At 21.6% G+C, this 17,751-nt stretch overlaps 1 protein-coding gene across 1 annotated transcript; it reads right to left on the bottom strand.

Annotated features, from left to right (window-relative positions):
• Positions 1–14,739: 14,739 nt before the first annotated feature.
• On the bottom strand, positions 14,740–17,564 carry Bfra_010718 (putative p-loop containing nucleoside triphosphate hydrolase protein; the record flags this gene model as incomplete). Its single annotated transcript, XM_037341054.1, has 7 exons — positions 14,740–15,248; positions 15,304–15,507; positions 15,572–15,604; positions 15,669–15,851; positions 15,937–16,240; positions 16,289–16,910; positions 16,963–17,564. The coding sequence occupies 7 exons, from the start codon at positions 17,562–17,564 to the stop codon at positions 14,740–14,742; spliced, it is 2,457 nt and encodes an 818-aa protein (XP_037186697.1).
• Between the last annotated feature and the right edge of the window lie 187 nt (positions 17,565–17,751).

Here is a 17,751-nt window from a genome sequence, read left to right as displayed (position 1 = left end):
TTATTTTTTAAAATATAAAGATTATTAATAATATAAAATCGAATAAAACTATAATAGAAATCTTTTCAAATAAATTTAAGAATCTAAAAAATTATTTATTATAATATAGATAATTTAATTACCTTAATCTAGAAAAGATATAAAACCTTTATAAAATTATTATATTAGAAAAACTAATTAAAGTTCTATTTAAGATCTTTATATATAAAGTTTATATACTTATTAAAATAAAGAATTTAATTTCGAAATAATTTAGTTTTTATAAAACAAAAAGATTAGAATTTATTCATTTTAATATTACTAGCCTATTCCCAAAGTCTTTATAAAGAAACTACTATTTCCTATTAATTATAAATAGTTAAATAAGAATAAATTAGATTTTGATTTTAAAAATAAAAGATAAAGCTATATTAAGATTGAAAAAATAGAAAACTAAATTGGAACTAAATATAGATAATAAGATATTAGTTATTTAAATTAATAATATATTAAAACTGATTTAAACTATTAAGAAATAGAATTCTAGAATTTAATCGGAATTGATTACTATAGTATTATCTTATTAGAATAAAGCTATCAAAAGAAATATTAGTATTACTAAAGTTAATATAAGAGTTATACTAAAAAAGATTAAATTACTACTAGAATTCTAGGATAAAGCTATTAAATATAATATATACTATAAGAATAGAATAAATATTAGATTGATTATTAATAATAACACACCCACTAGTGATTCGTCTAGCGCGAGCACCTCAACGCAGGATGAACAATATCAATCTCTATAGACTAGTCAGACTAATCTCGAAAGCATTAAGATTAGTAATCTCCTCACTATACTTTTTCACAGGGAGCTATATTGATTTTATAAAAAACATAAAGAAAAAAGTAGCTATATACGAATTTATATAATAGTGAAATGGTCTACCTAATAATTATATTATAGTTTTTTTGGATAACACTGAACAATACTATTAAAGGCAAAAGATAATTGGTTATAGTTATACAATCTACCAGGGACAATTTCCAATAACATTCGGACATAGGGCAATTAACCCACTCTCACATATTTTCAACACCGAGGCAGTAGGTGCTCTAAAAGAACTAGAGTGTATTATCCAATTGAAGCCGGCTGAACAGATCACTATATATATCAATAGCACCTTAGTTATTTAGTATATCAGGGGTAATATCTCCAACTCATCCCAATAAACATTTCTATATTATTATAAGATTATAAGGAATAAACAAGTAGTAATCTAATAATCGCCTGGATATACTGGAATTCTTAGAAATAAGAAAATCAATTAACTTACCAATCTAGATGTTTATAATAGTTATATTGAAAACAATAATTTATTACTTCTCATTATTAGTGATATAAGCTTAATGGTCAGAATCCTCAAATAAGGAGCAAAATAGAGATAATAAAAGCGAAATAAGATCACCCTTATTAGCTAATATTATTACTAGCATTTTAACTACCAAATCAAGGAATCTAAAGAATTTACTTTTCCCCACCTTATTTTTTAGCGATTAATAGCACTTAAAACCAGATATAAGGATTTTACATCCTATCACTAACACTTTCAATATAATAACACCACCTCAAAATGCTCCTATAAATACAATAAAGAATCTAAATACCTCATACTTTACTAACACTTTCATACTCAGTTCAATAACTAATCAAACAAATCCAGCTCAATCCCATAAAATACAAAGAATATAATTGATTATCTTTTTCTTCTTTTGAAGATTTCAATAGACTTTACAATCTTCCTAGTGATTACCAATCACTTCGAGTGATTACACTCAGTTTCTTCGGAAATCCTCTGATCTCCTATTTTCACATTTGCTAATTAGGGCTACACCCTTTATCTAAAACTACTTCCTCCCTTTTCCATTGTTATATATAAACTATACTAAACAAAAACTGATAATATAAAGCCCTATAGTTAGTTTCAAATCTGAACTATCTAATATAAAATGAGTTGAATAGTATCAATATTGTAAGCAAAAAACAAATAGTAGGAGTATATATAGTGTTTTTAGTTGCTTTTTCTTTAACCTATATTACAACTGTAGAAAAACGAAACACATAGCTATACTAATACCCCCACTAATATAATTCATCCCTAGTACCCCCTAGGAGATCATAGCGAGCCCCTGCAGCTTGCCCCCTGGATGTAAATTAAAATAAATAAATAAATAAAATTAATAATAATATTATTAGTCTTATCAAAATATTTATAAAATCAATTTCAAATATTAGTTATTATAGAATATAGGGAAGCAAATACTATATATATATTAATTCAAAGATAATTCTAAAGGATTAATAATATAATAAATTACAAAATATAGTTTAAGTAGATATCTTTATAAGATACTTATATATAATTAATAAATATATTAGAATATATTTATTAAAACTAGGCTATATTATATAAACAAACTAAGTAATTATAAACAAATCTAAAAGAGAGGGAAATCTAAATCTAAGAATAAGAAATTCTATATTAGAATTTTAAGGTATAAAGAATATTATTTCTAATAGAAAATCAAAAAGCAAATCTTATAAAATATAAAAAATATAAGAATCCTTATCTAGATTACTATAAAATACTATTATCTCTAAATATCTGAAAATTATAATTTCTAATATACTTAAAGTTAATAATATTTAGTAATTCAATAAAAATAGTAAAGAAAATATTATCAAAATTAACTTTTCTATAAAACTAATTTTATTTCTAGAAATAAAAAAAATAAAAATACTAGATATAATACTTATAATTAACAAATCTTTAATTAAGGCTTTAATTATATATATAAATATAAATTCCTTTAAAAGATATTTTTTTCGAAAATATAAATGAAATAATAATAAATTAGATAAGTATATCCAAAAATTGATAAAAGTAATAATAATAATATTTTTAATAAATCTAAATGAAAATATTATCAAATATATTATAATCTTTATATCTTTTATACTAAAAATTAACTCAAATATTAAAACGAAATTATTCAAAAATTTTTAATTGATTTTGAGAAATTCAATAAATAAAAATATAATTTTTTTTATAGAATAAATTCTAAATATTCTTATTTTTATTATATATAATTAGATAATTTTAAACTTTGAATATAAGGAAAAATAAAAATAAGCTATTAAAGAGGAAATCAGTTTATTGGTTGTAAATAATATTTGAAAAGAATATATTTTATTAAAAAAAGGGAATCTTATTTTAATTAAATAAATATTTATAATAAAAACAAAAAATAATAAGATTAAGAAATTCAAAGTATAATTAATAATAAAAGGTTTTAATTAAGTTTTTAAAAAGATTATAATAAAATATTTGTTTTTATAATATAATTTGATATATTCTATTTATTTTTAATAATTATTATAAAAGAAAATTTAAAGTATTAATACTTTAATATAAAAAATGCTTTTATAGAATTCTATTTTAAAGAAAAAATATATCTTGTATTATCTTAGAGAGTTAATATATTAAATAAATATATTTTATATGTATTATAGAGTTTATATAGCCTTAAATAAATTAAATAAAATTAAAGTTAATTTTTAAAGTTCGAATTAATTAATTAAGACTTTATTCAAAATCTCATTAATTTGTATTTATATATATATACTACTTAATAACTCAATCTACTAGTTTATATTGATAATATAATTATCTCTTTAATCTCAAAAGATTAATTTAATTAATTCTTTATAATATTCTTTTTATATTTTAATATTAAAAACTTAAAGGAAATTAATAAAATTCTAGATATTAGGGTTATAAGAAATCGAATAAATAGATTATTTATATTAAATCAAAAAGAGTATTTAGAAGTTATATTTACTAAATTCGGAATTTTATATACTTAGTATTATATTAAGAAAATATCTATTACTATTTATTTATATCTATAATTTACTATAAAAAATAATGAATTAATTAATATTATTAAATATTAATAAATTATAAATAATTTTATTTATTCAATAATATATATAAAATTAAATATCTTTTTTATATTAAATTGACTATTATAATATATAACAAAATCAATAAAATATTATAAAATAGGAATAAAGAATTTAATATAATACCTAAGGGCTATAATCATTTAGAAACTCAAATATAGGCTTAAGGGAGTATAATACTAAATTCCAAAAAAATATAATTTATTAGTAAATATTATAAAAATCTTTATTAATATAAATTAAATAAATAATTAATATAATCAAAAAAGTATTTCTAAAAGAATTATTATATTTTATAAAGGATTAATATTATAAGCTAATAAGAAATAGAATTTAATAGTAATATTAAGTATTAAATTTAAATATATATTAATAACAATATTTATTAAGTAAGAGAAATAATTAGCTTAAATACTTAAAGATTTTGAAAAAACAGAATATATATCTATATATGAAAATACTATTTAATTATTAAATAATAATTAAGAAATAATAGTTCTAATCAAGAATTTATATTTATATAAATAATTAAAGTATATTAATATATACTATTATTTTATTAAGGATTTTATTAAAAAAGAAAAGATAGTAATTAATTATATTAATATATTAAATATAATAATAGATAGGATAATTAAATCTTTAATAAAAGTAATATTTAAAAAATTTAAAGAAATACTAGAATTGAAATAATAGAGATATAAAGGATTGGGGAGATTAAAAATAATAATTTTTATAAAAAAGTATTAAAAGAAATAGAAATTACTAATATTAATTATATACTATAATTAATAATATAATTATCTAAATAGACTAAATTAAATAAACTATAGATAGATATATTAATTCCCTTTAAAAAAAGCAAGATAGGATTAAGAAGTCTATATACATAATAATATAGTTAATATAAAGGCCTCTTCCACTCAATCTTTTAATATTTTCTATTATTTTTTTATTAATTTAGAATTATATATTTTCTACTAATAATATAAACTTATTCTATTTTTTAAATATTAAGTTCTTTAATAATAAGATATTTGATTTTATTTTCTATTATTAATATACTTTAAATACTTATAATATTAATTATTATTTAATATTTATATAGAAAATTTCTAATTAGAATTAAAAATAGAGTTTTGTTTTTATATAAATCCTTGAATATAGAATTGATAGTATTAAACTTACATTAATATTTTTTTAATTTATTTTAGATTTTAATAATAATTATCTCTGAATAGCTAATAGAATCAAAAATGAATATTTAGATTATTATTAAATATAAATTAATTATAATATTATTAGTTTTTGAGTACTTTGATTTCAGATAGTTTTATAATATTCATATTATATTATATTTATTAATAAATACTTTATTATTATTATTAAGTGATTTATATATATATAATAATATATTAATGTCATTTTTTAAATATTTGATCTTCTTATTTAGATTGAACCTGATATTTATAATTTTACTTTTTTTAAGAATTAAAAAAACTTTAATATTATTAATTTCTATTCCAATTTCTTTAATTTTAATATATTCTTATAATATGAATTTAATTATATAAAATCAATTCTTTTCTTTTAATTATATTTTTATTTATTGAAATTATTAATTATAGATTTTTTAAATAAAATTCGAAATACTTTTTGTTTACTTTTTGATTTTGTTTATTTTGATATTTATATAAAGAATTTGTAAGATTTTTCTTTTTCTTTTTCTATATAAATAAATTCATATAAATTATAAATATAAGTAATATAATATATAAGGAACTCGGATATATAAGAAACTTAAATACTTTTAGTTTATTACTAACTTAAAATTGTAATAACTTTTATTACATATATCTAATTACTTTTTATATTTGCTTTAATTAAAGAGAAACTTCAAAAGACTACAATTTTATTTTAATTAAAAGAATTTAAATTAATTAGAAAGGCTATAGAGCATTTTGAAATCCTTAAGTCTATTCTAGCTAATAGACTGACTGAGAAGAAAATATGTTCCCAAATTTATAAAATAGCTCAAATTCTTTCAAATATAAAAGAAAATACTTTTATATAATAGATTTCATAATTTATTATTATTAGATTTCTTATTATATCTATATTAATAAAGAAAATAGCTAATAAAATTCATTTTTAATATATTTGGGTTATATTGTTTTGAAATTTTATTTTAATAGAAATTCTATTTATAAATTATAAATGGATTTATAGATTCCAAAAACAATATCTAAAACTTAAAATATACTATTTATATCAATTAGAGTTTAATTAGATTAAAAAAGCAATTCTAGAGAATATTTAGACTTAATTTAATATATTTCACATATATTTTATTAAGCAAAAATATAAATTAAATAATATAACATAACTTATAGTGAACCAGGTTATATAAGAAACCAGATTATATTTAGTCTATTACTAACTTTAAACCCTAATAAATTTTGCTATATATATTGAATCACTTTTTATATCTTTTCAAATTAAAGAAAAGATATAGAATATTATTATTACATTTCAATTAAAGGAATTTAAATTAATTAAAAAGACTATAAAGTATTTTAAAGTTTTTAAATCAACTTTTATAATTAGAATTACTAGAAGGAAATTATATACTCAATTCTACAAAATAACTCAAATTCTTTTAAATATAGAAGAAAATACTCTTATATAATAAATTTCATAATTTATTATTATTAGATTCCCTATTATACTTATATTAATAAAGAAAATAGTCAATAAAATTCGTTTTCAATATATTCAGATTATATTATCTCAAAATCCTATCTCAATAGAAATTCCATTTATAAACTATAAATAAATCTATAAATTCCAAAAACAATATTCAAAACTTAAAATATATTATTTATATTAATTAGAATTTAATTAAACTAAAGAAACAATATTAAAGAATATTCAGATTTAATTTGATATATTTTATATATATTTTATTAAACAAAAGTATAAATTAAATAATATATATAATATAAATAAAACCAGATTTGGAATTGGAAGTATTCAAAATATATATATTATAATTGATTTTATTCAAAAATCGAATTGGAAAGTTATAATTAATAAATAAAAATAAATAAATATATTTGAATATATTAATATAATTAAAAATGCTTTATTATTTATAATCATTTTCAAGGCTCAAAATACAAATTCTATATAAATTCTAAAGGATATATTTCAAAGCTAGTAGTTTTTTATAAATACAAATAAATAGATCTCAAATAGTTATAAATTAGAATAATTAAAAAAAGTTTTTAAATTAGAATTCAAGAAAATATTAAATAATTAATCTCAACTTTTGATTATAAATAGTTATTCAAATTATATTATAAATAGCTTTATTATTTTCTATATAAATAATAATATTGATTTATTTATATTATTTTATTATTATTTTCATTTACTTTAATTATTTAATATTATAATATATAAATTAATAAAACAATATTATACTTTAAAGATTAATTAATATTCTTAAATTAATATAAAACAAATCCAAAAAGCTAAATAAATAGAATTTTTTCAAAATATTAGAAAAAAAGTATTGAATTCTTTTAATATTAAAATTAATTAGAAAAAAGCTGGTTTATATTATAGGAGCTGCCTCTAGGGTTATATAGAAGTATTTAGAGATCTTTTGAGGTGGTTTAGACTAAACTTTAAATAGGAATTCAATAAGGTTATAATTGGTTATAATTCTTATAACTAAAATAAGTAAATCGGATTTTTAATATAGTTTTAATAAATAATAATTCTTTTATATTACTAATTTGTTAATATACTAAAAGAATAATTAGACTTATAGAATCTCAAAATATTAAAATAGTTTTATTTTAGAAATAGCTTTTTAATATTTAGAAAATAATTGAGATTTGAAAGAAGAAAATTAAAGGCAAAAGAGTTAAATTATAAGATCAATTTGTTTTTAGTATTAAGGAAATATTGAAAATAGTATATAAAGTAGAGGAAAAATTGAAGGAAAAAAAGCTATAAGAATAGTTATATAAATATTTAATTAAAAAGTTAGAAGAAAAGATTAAAAAAGAAGAGCTAAAGAGTAGTTTAAGTAATTCAAAATTGAAATTAAAGGATTATATAGCTTATAAAACAAGATTATATATAGAATAATTGAAAAGTATTTGAATTCCTTATATGTTTGAGTTCTCTATATATTATATTATAATTAATATTATATATTTTTTTATTATATTATATATTAAAAGATTGGGTGAAAGAGGCCTCTATATTAACTATATTACTATGTATATAATTATCTTAATCCCCTCTTACTCCTCTCCGAGAGAATCAATATATTTGTTTATAATTTGTCTAATCTAGTCTATTTAAATAATCATATTATTAATTATAGTATATGATTAGTATCAATAATTTTTATTTCTTTTAATATTCCCTTATAGAAGTTATTACCTTCAATCTTTTTAATTCTTTATATTTTTATTATTTCAATTCTAATATTTCTTTGAATCTTTTGAATATTATTTTTATTAAAGATTTAATTATTCTATTTACTATTATATTTAATATATTAATATAACTAATTATTATCTTTCCTTTTTTAATAAAATCTCTAATAAAATAATAATATATATTAATATACTTTAATTGTTTATATAAATATAAATTCTTAATTAGAATTATTATTTTTTAATTATTATCTAGTAATTAAATAATATTTCTATATATAGATATATATTTCATTTTTTTAAGATTTTTGAGTATTTAAGCTAACCATCTCTTTTATTTAATAAATATCACTATTAATATATATTCAAATTCAGTATTTAATATTATTATTAAATTCTATTTTTTATTAGTTCATAATATTGATTCTTTATAAAATATAGTAATTCCCTTAGAAATACTTTTTTAATTATATTAATTATTTATTCAATTTATATTAATAAAGACTTTTATAATATTTACTAATAGATTATATTTCTTTACAATTTGATATTATATTCCCTTAAACTTATATTTGAGTTTCTGAATAATTGTAGTTCTTAAATATTATATTAAGTTCTTTATTTCTATTTTATAGTATTTCGTTAGTTTTATTATATACTATAATAACCAACCTAATATAAAGAAAATATTTAATTTTATATATACTATTAAATAAATAAGATTATCTATAGCTTATTGATATTTAATAATATTAATTAATTTATTGTTTTCTATAGTAGATCATAAATATAAATAATTAGCGACAGATATCTTCTTAATATAATATTAAGTATATAAGATTTCGAATTTAATAAATATAGTTTCTAAATACTCTTTTTAGTTTAATATAAGTAATCTATTTATTTAATCTCTTATAACCCTAATATCTAGAATCTTATTAATCTCCTTTAGATTTTTGATATTAAAGTATAAGGAGAGTATTATAATAAATCAATTAAATTAATCTTTTAAAATCAAAAAAATAATTATATTATTAATATAAATTAATAAATTGAATTATCAAGTAATATATATATATAAATATAGATTAATAAGATTTTGAATAAAGCCCCAATTAATCAATTTAGACTTTAAAAGTTAACTTCAATTTTATTTAGCTTATTTAAGATTATATAAATTCTATAATATATATAAAATATATCTATTTAATATATTAACTTTCTAAAATAATACAAAATATATTTCTTCTTTAAAATAAAATTTTGTAAAAATATTTTTTATATTAAAATACTAATATTTTAAGTTTTTTTTTATAATAATTATTAAGAATAAGTAAAATATATCAAACCATATTATAAAAACAAATATTTCATTATAATCTTTTCTAAAAACTTAACTAAAACCTTTTATTATTAATCATACTTTAAATCTCTCAATCTTATTATTTTTTATTTTTATTATAAATATTCATTTAATTAAAATAAGATTCTCTTTTTTTAACAAAATATATTTTTTTTAAATATTATTTGTAATTAATAAGCTAATTTCCTTTTTAATAATTTACTTCCATTTTTTCTTATATTTAGGGTTTGAGATCATTTGATTATATGTGGTAGAAATAAGAATATCTAGAATCTATTCTATAAAAAAAGCTATATTTTCATTTATTAAACTTTTTAAGATTAATTAAAGATTTTTAAATAATTTTGTTTTAATATTTAAATCAATTTTTAATATAAAAAATATAAAGATTATAATATATTTAATAATATTTTCATTTGGATTTATTAAAAGTATTATTATTATTACTTTTATTAGTTTTTAAATATACTTATTTGATTTATTATTGTTTTATTTATATTTTCAAAAAAAGTATTTTTTGGGGGAATCTATATTTATATATATAGTTAGAATTTTAATCAAAGATTTATTAATTATAGATACTATATTTAATATCTTTATCTTTTTTATTTCTGGAAATAAAATTAGTTTTACAGAAAAATTAATTTTAATAATATTCTTTTTACTATTTTTATTGAATTACTAAATATTATCAACTTTGAATATACTAGAGATTATAACTTTTAGATATTTAGAAATAATAATATCTTATAGTAATTCAAATAAGAATTCTTATATCTTTTGTATTTTATAAGATCTACCTCTCGATTTCCTATTAGGAATAATATTCTTTATATTTTGAAATTTTGATATAAAGTTTTTTATTTTTAGATCTAGATCTCCCCCCTTTTTGAATTTGTTTATAATCACTTAGCTTATTTATATAGTATAATCTAATTTTAGTAAATATACTTTAATATATTTATTAGTTATATATAAGTATTTCATAAAGATACCTATTTGGGTTATATCTTGTAATTTATTATATCATTAATCCTTTGGGATTGTCTTTGAATTAATATATATATAGTATTTGTTTCCCCATATTCTATAATAATTAATATCTGGAATTGATTCTATAAACACTTCAATAGGGCTGATAATACTATCATTAATAATCGATTTAGTATTTATTTTATTTCTATAGTATATATTATATTCAATAGCTTTATTCTAGAATTCTAATGGTAATCTAATCTTTTTTAGTATAACTCTTATATTAGCTTTAGCAATACCAATATTTCTCTCAGTAGCTCTGTTTTAATAAAATAATACTATAATAATTAGTTCTGATCGGATTCCAGAGTTTTATTTCTTAATAGCTTAAATCAGTTCTAGTATATTATTAGTTCGAGCAATTAATATTTTGTTGTTTATATCTAATTCCAATTCAGTTTTCTATTTCTTTAGTTTTGGTATAGCTTTATCTTTTGTTTTTAGGATCAAAATCCAATTTATTCTTATTTAGCTGTTTATGATTAATAGGAAATAGCAATTTCTTTATAAAAACTTTAAAAATAGATTAGTAATGTCGAAATAAATGAATTCTAATCTTTTCGTTTTATAAAGACTGAATTGTTTTGGGATTAGATTCTTTATTTTGGTAAATATACAAACTTTGTATATAGGGATCTTGAATAAGACTTTGATTAGCTTTCCTAGTATAATGACTTTATGAAGATTTCGTATCTTTTCTAGGCCAAGGTAATTGAATCGTCTATGTCATAATAGATAGTTTTCTAGGTTCTTAGATCTATTCGAGAAGGTTTCTATTATGGTCTTATTTGATTCTATATCATTAATAATCTTTATACTTTGAAAAATAATATCTTTATATCCTTTTACAATATTTGAGATTATATAAATTCCTTTATTCATTTTTGCTTTAATAATATTTATTCTATTTTTTCGAAAATATATATAATCTAAATTGAATTTATCCTTAAGTCTAACTTTATAAATCTTCTTGTTAAAAAGGAAATTGATTTTTAATCCTAATATATATAATATCTTTGAAAATAAAATTATATCTCCATTTCCTAGTTTTATTATAATAATATTTATTTGATTATAATATATAATTCCTTTACCAACTTTTATTGTTTTTCTCTTTATTTTCTTAATATCTCTAAAAAGAGAAAATTAATTAGATATATATAAGAAAGTATTAATATCTACATATTAATAAAAAGGAATAATCTTATAAATAAGTTCTTTAGAAATATAGTACTCTTTATTATCAAACTTTTCTTTGTTTTTTAATAAATCAAAATTAATTAAAAGATTTTTGCTATCTATAAAATAAGCATAATTACTTTTTTTCTTAATAAATAATATTTTGATTATTTTTTTAAATATTGCTTTTTGTTGCTCAGCTTTATAGTAATTATAAATTAAAGCTTATATAAGTGTAAGATCTTTATAATTATATAGAAAGTATTCTTTTTATTTATAAAGATAATAAGTATAGATTTTAATTTTATTATTTTAATTTTGTTTTATAGATAAATTTAATTCTCTATATTTTCTTTATTGTTTTGGGATTATATACTTCTTATTAATAATATAACTTTATTCTATTTTCTGAATATTAAGTTTCTTAGTTGTGAGATACTTGATTTTATTTTCTATTGCTAGTATACTTTGAATACTTATAATATTGATTATTATTTAATATTCACTTAAAAAACTTTTAGTTAGAATTAAAAATAGAGCTTTATCTCTATATAAATCCTTAAATACGGGGTTAGTAATATTAAGCTTATATTAGTATTCTTTTAATTTATTCTAGGCTTCAATAATAGTCATCTCTGGATGATTAATAGGCTTGAAGGTGAATGTTTAGATTATTATTAAATACAAATTAATTATAATATTATTAGTTCTTAAGTATTTTGATTTTAGATAGTTCTATAATATTTATATTATATTATATTTATTAATAAGTACTTTATTATTATTACTAAATGATCTATATATATATAATAGTATACTAATTTTATCTTTCAAATATTTGGTCTTTTTATTTAGATTAAACCTGATGTTCATAATTTTGCTTCCTTTAAGAATCAGAAAAACTTTAATACTATTAATTTCCATCCTAACTTCTTTAATCTTAATATACTCTTATAATATAAACTCAATTATATAAAACCAATTCTTTTCTTTCAATTATATTTTCATTTATCGAAACTATTAATTATAGATCTTTTGAATAAAATTCAAAATGCTTTTTGTTTGCTTTTTGATTTTGTTTATTTTAATATTTATATAAAGAATTTACAAGGTTTTTCTTTTCCTTTTTTTATATGAATAAATCTGTATAAATTATAAATATAAATATAATTAGTACTATATACCTTTTTGTTATACTATATATATTTTATTTGTAAATAGTACTATATACTTTTTCAACTCCATGAGTTAATAATAATAGTGATTACAGTATCGTGTACTAGTTATAGCATAGTACCATACACTCTTCAACTCTACGAATTGGATTATAATAATAATTATATTAATTATATCCAAAAGCCGTGCTAATCAGGCTTATAATCTATTAAAAGATTGGGTGGAAAAGGCTTTTATATTGATTATATTATTATACATATAATTATCTTGATTCCTTCTTACTCCCCTCTAAGGGAACCAATATGCCTGTCTATAGTTCGTCTAATCTAGCCTGTTTAGGTAACCGTATTACTAATCACAGCACGTAATTAGTACCGGTAACTTCTATTCCTTTTAACATTATATATATTTTATTTATAAATAATATTATATACTTTTTCAACTTCGTGAATTAATAGTAATAGTAATTATAATACTATATATTAATTATAGAATAATATTATATATTTTTCAACTCTATGAATTGAATTATAATAATAATTGTATTAATTATATTTAAAGGCTATATTATCCGGGCTTATACTCTATTAAAAGATTGAGTAAAAGAAGTCTTTATATTAATTATATTACTTTGTGTATAAATATCTTGATTCCCTTTTGCTCTTCTTAAAGGGGATTAATATGTCTATTTATAATTTATTTAATTTAGTCTATTTAGGTAATCGTATTACTAATCACAGTATGTGATTAGTACCGGTAACTTCTATTCCTTTTAATATTATTTATATTTTTGGTTTTAGATAGAAACCCTTTTATATTTAAATTAATTATATATATAATAATGATTTCCTTTTCTATTTTTATAAGATTATATTGATTTACTTAAATTTTAATATAAAAAAATAAACTATTTATTTTATAATTGAGTATTGTATAAGATATATTATATAATTGAGAAACCTTTCGAATACTTAGTTTTTTATTTTTTTAAATAACTTTAATAGCTAAAAGTAAATGTGCCTTATTATTATTAGATTGTATTATAAATAGTTAATAAAATATATATTGAAATTGAAGGTATTAATTAAGGTGAAAGTGGCCCACTTAATGATATAGCCCACTCGATGATAAGCTACGTTATATTATTCATTAAAATATCTCTTGATTAGTAAGATATTAATAAGTGATTTAGTATACTTATCATAGAGTTTCACACTTTCACTGTAAGTTCTCTAGACACTTTGTTCTCTCAATAATTTCGTTCAGTGGTATTGTTTGATTAAATAAATAGATATGAATTGAGGTTTAAGTAAACGTATTTAAAGAGGGGATGAAAGAGATGAAGGAAATGTCTTCTTCTCTTTAGGAAGAGACTGGGAGCGCTATCCTGTATTACTATGTTAGTGGTAATATAATCTCACTATTGGCGAAGGGGCTATGCACATTGAGATTGGAGACCTTTGTTACAATACTTTTTTTTACAAAATGCTTTACTTCGAACCATGAATCATCTAGACGGTACACTAGCGCGCCCTGTCATCCGATGACCCCTGATAACTATCATTTCTGCCATAATAATTCTGAGCTCTTGATTCCGGAGTATCGCGCTTGATCGAGTTGAGATAGCTGCGGAATGACTTGCTCAGTTCGAAAACTCTTTCAAAGTGTCCCTTTTCCACATTAATAGGATCACTCTCTTTATAACCACGTTCCCCTTTGGCTTCAAAATCTGCAAGTGATATGGCAGTTTGAAGTGCATTACGGATTTCTCTTCCGTTTAAACCTATACCCAAGCGTTCGGCATCCTGCTTCACATATTTCTTTGTATCCAGACTCAGTTTAATCTTTCCATCGGTTTCGTTATACATTTTTTCAAAAAGACCGTCCCAGATTTGACGACGACTCTCATCGTCAAGAGGTGGATATTCAATCACAACATGAACACGCGAGGTAAAAGCTTCATCGATCTGTCCAACTCTATTTGTCGTGAGAAAAAGGAGACCTTGAAAATATTCCATCTTACGTAGAAATGCTTCAACAGACGTTAACGTATTTCGATTTTAATATGTGGATTTTTTTTAACATACCCGAGACAATTCCATTACGAGCAAGATCTGTATGTTTACGACGTTCGAGAAAAATATCGGCCTCGTCGATGAGCAAGACGGCTTTCCATCGCTCTGCAAGATAAAACCATGAAGAAAGCTCCGTCTCGATCATATCTTCTTTGGTCCCAATATCTGCAATGGTCAAGGCAAGTAGAGGTCTACCTGTCGAAATCGCAACGCATTCTATTCAGTTCAAGTCAGCCGAATTACTCGGTCAACAATTCAAGAAATCTAAAATCTTTCATACCGACAGAGTAAGTCTTTCCCACACCAGGCGGCCCTAATATTCAATCACATCAGCGGATATAGAGGAGATTTTTGCGTCTCAGAATGGTGGTACGTACCGTGAAGAAGAATGATGACTCCTCTGCCTTTGCCTTTGATAGAGTCCGCATACCACTGCGCTTTTCCGGTATGCTGGCTAGCAGAGAGTGCCTGGATGATTTCGTGGAAGCCTTCCTTCATGACCGGCTTAGGTGGATCCGTAACGGGTTCTATCTCATGCATACGCTCGACATGCCCAGTGCCTATGTAACAATCACTCAGCATTGTACAGATATTACTATCTCCCAGGGGGTGAATCTTAGCAAGAGACAATACAAAAGTACTTACACCAAGACTTTATATCCAAAGCATAGCAGGGAATCGATGGCAACATCAAAAAGAGCTGCTCTTTCGAGAGCTTATCAAGTTCAATGCTTTTCAATTCTCCGAATTCCTCCAATTTCGCAAGTTTAGACGTTCGGGTACGTTCGGCATCACCATCTTCGTCATCTTCGTCATCATCAGAAGAACCATCCTCACGTCCCATCCATTTATCATCTGTCAATCCGCTAGGTCGAGACGTCCATTTAGAAACAGTGTCAGCTTTCATTGCAAGCCCCTGAAGATCATCGACGATAATTCTGCCATGATACTACGAATAATAAGCCTAATTGTAAAGTTTTCGAAGAAGAGATAGCACCTGTCGTTCCTCCTCTTCCGCAGTCTTCCCCTTGTAGTCCATCTGCTTATGTCCACTCTTGAGCAAAGTCATTTTCTTGAGACCTCGGTCCTCAAATTTTTTGCGTCTAGCGTTATTGTCATTTGCATCCCAATACTCTCTTGGTATTACTTTTAGGGAGGTAATATCACGCTCTCCTTCGAAACTCTCAATATCGAATGGTGTTTCGATCCGATAAGCGTGATAAGACCATTCAAGATACCAGACAGAGACGTTCCAGTTAGTTATCTTGGAAGACTTCCTCTTCGCCTCCGGATTGACTCGCAGTATGATACAGCCAATCCACTCATTGTCGAACTTGTAATAAGCAAGTGTTCCTGGCTTGAGAAGATATCGAAGTCCATCAAAGCTCACTGTCGGAACTTTATTTTTCAATAAAGGTAGGATTGGTTGAAGCAATTTCATTGATTGTGGCTTAATGTAATCAAGAAGAGCTTTGAGGTGTTCTGCTTTCTCTTTATCGGTTTCAGTGCATTCCAGTTGTTCTGTCAATTGAGTACGCTTCTCGTGAAGCTCTTTCTCATGATGAATTAATACCCAATAAGGCTTTTGGATGATTACAACTCGACCATCGAGGTTTTGACTATTCGATTGGTTAAAAGAAGTAGAAAGCATGATTACGTTACGGATTTTACCTCGGATAATAATCAACCACCTCTCGAATTACCTCAATGAGACTTTGAGAATGAATGTCTATTCTTGTTTCAAAAATCTTAGTAATTTTAACCAAATTTTTCCCTTGAGCTTTGGTCACCGGCAGCTCCACCGGTTGAGAATTCGGTGTCCCAGTTTTAGGATTGTCGGCATCAGAATCTTGAGTTTCGTTACATTTTTTGAGATTTTCTTCCTTTGAGTTTTCAAGGTGCTCTGCATATCCTTGAGCTACCACGATAACCTCGAAGATTGTGGGCGTTGGGCTTGACTCGGGCTTGTGGTTCTCTTCGTCAAGTTTAAAGTCGCCATTGAATACGGCAAGGTCAAAGAGAGGGCTCTCTTCCCCGATCAGGAGCCGTTCGTTCGCTTTAATATCATCTAAATCTAAAGTATATTTGATTGTTGCGTCGACATTGTTTGAGCTCTCCGGTAAATCTTCAGACAAAGAAATGTGTGAGATCGCTTCTGTGGTCACTTGGATATCTGGCTCCGAGACAGGAGTTGGCATCGAATCTGCAACTCTCTTGGCAGAAGGTACGTCTTCGATTTCTGAGTTTTCCATAGCTGACTGGAAGTCTAACATTTCTGTCTGAAAATAATAAAAGAGATTATCTGCGCGGTAAAGTTATGGTTTTTAAGTCGAGTACTGATTCATATTTAAATTCACAACTGAAAGCCCATCATCTAGATTTCTTGGAGTTGGCTTGCGTTATATGATGTTTCAAACTGAATCACGACGTAATTCATGAACCTATCGTGCCAAGCGTAAG

Source organism: Botrytis fragariae (genome assembly GCF_013461495.1).
Source record: "Botrytis fragariae strain BVB16 chromosome Unknown tig00000797, whole genome shotgun sequence".
Lineage (NCBI taxonomy): Eukaryota > Fungi > Ascomycota > Leotiomycetes > Helotiales > Sclerotiniaceae > Botrytis > Botrytis fragariae.
The sequence above is the reverse complement of the archived record's forward strand: the minus strand, read 5'-3'. Positions and strand labels throughout refer to the sequence as shown.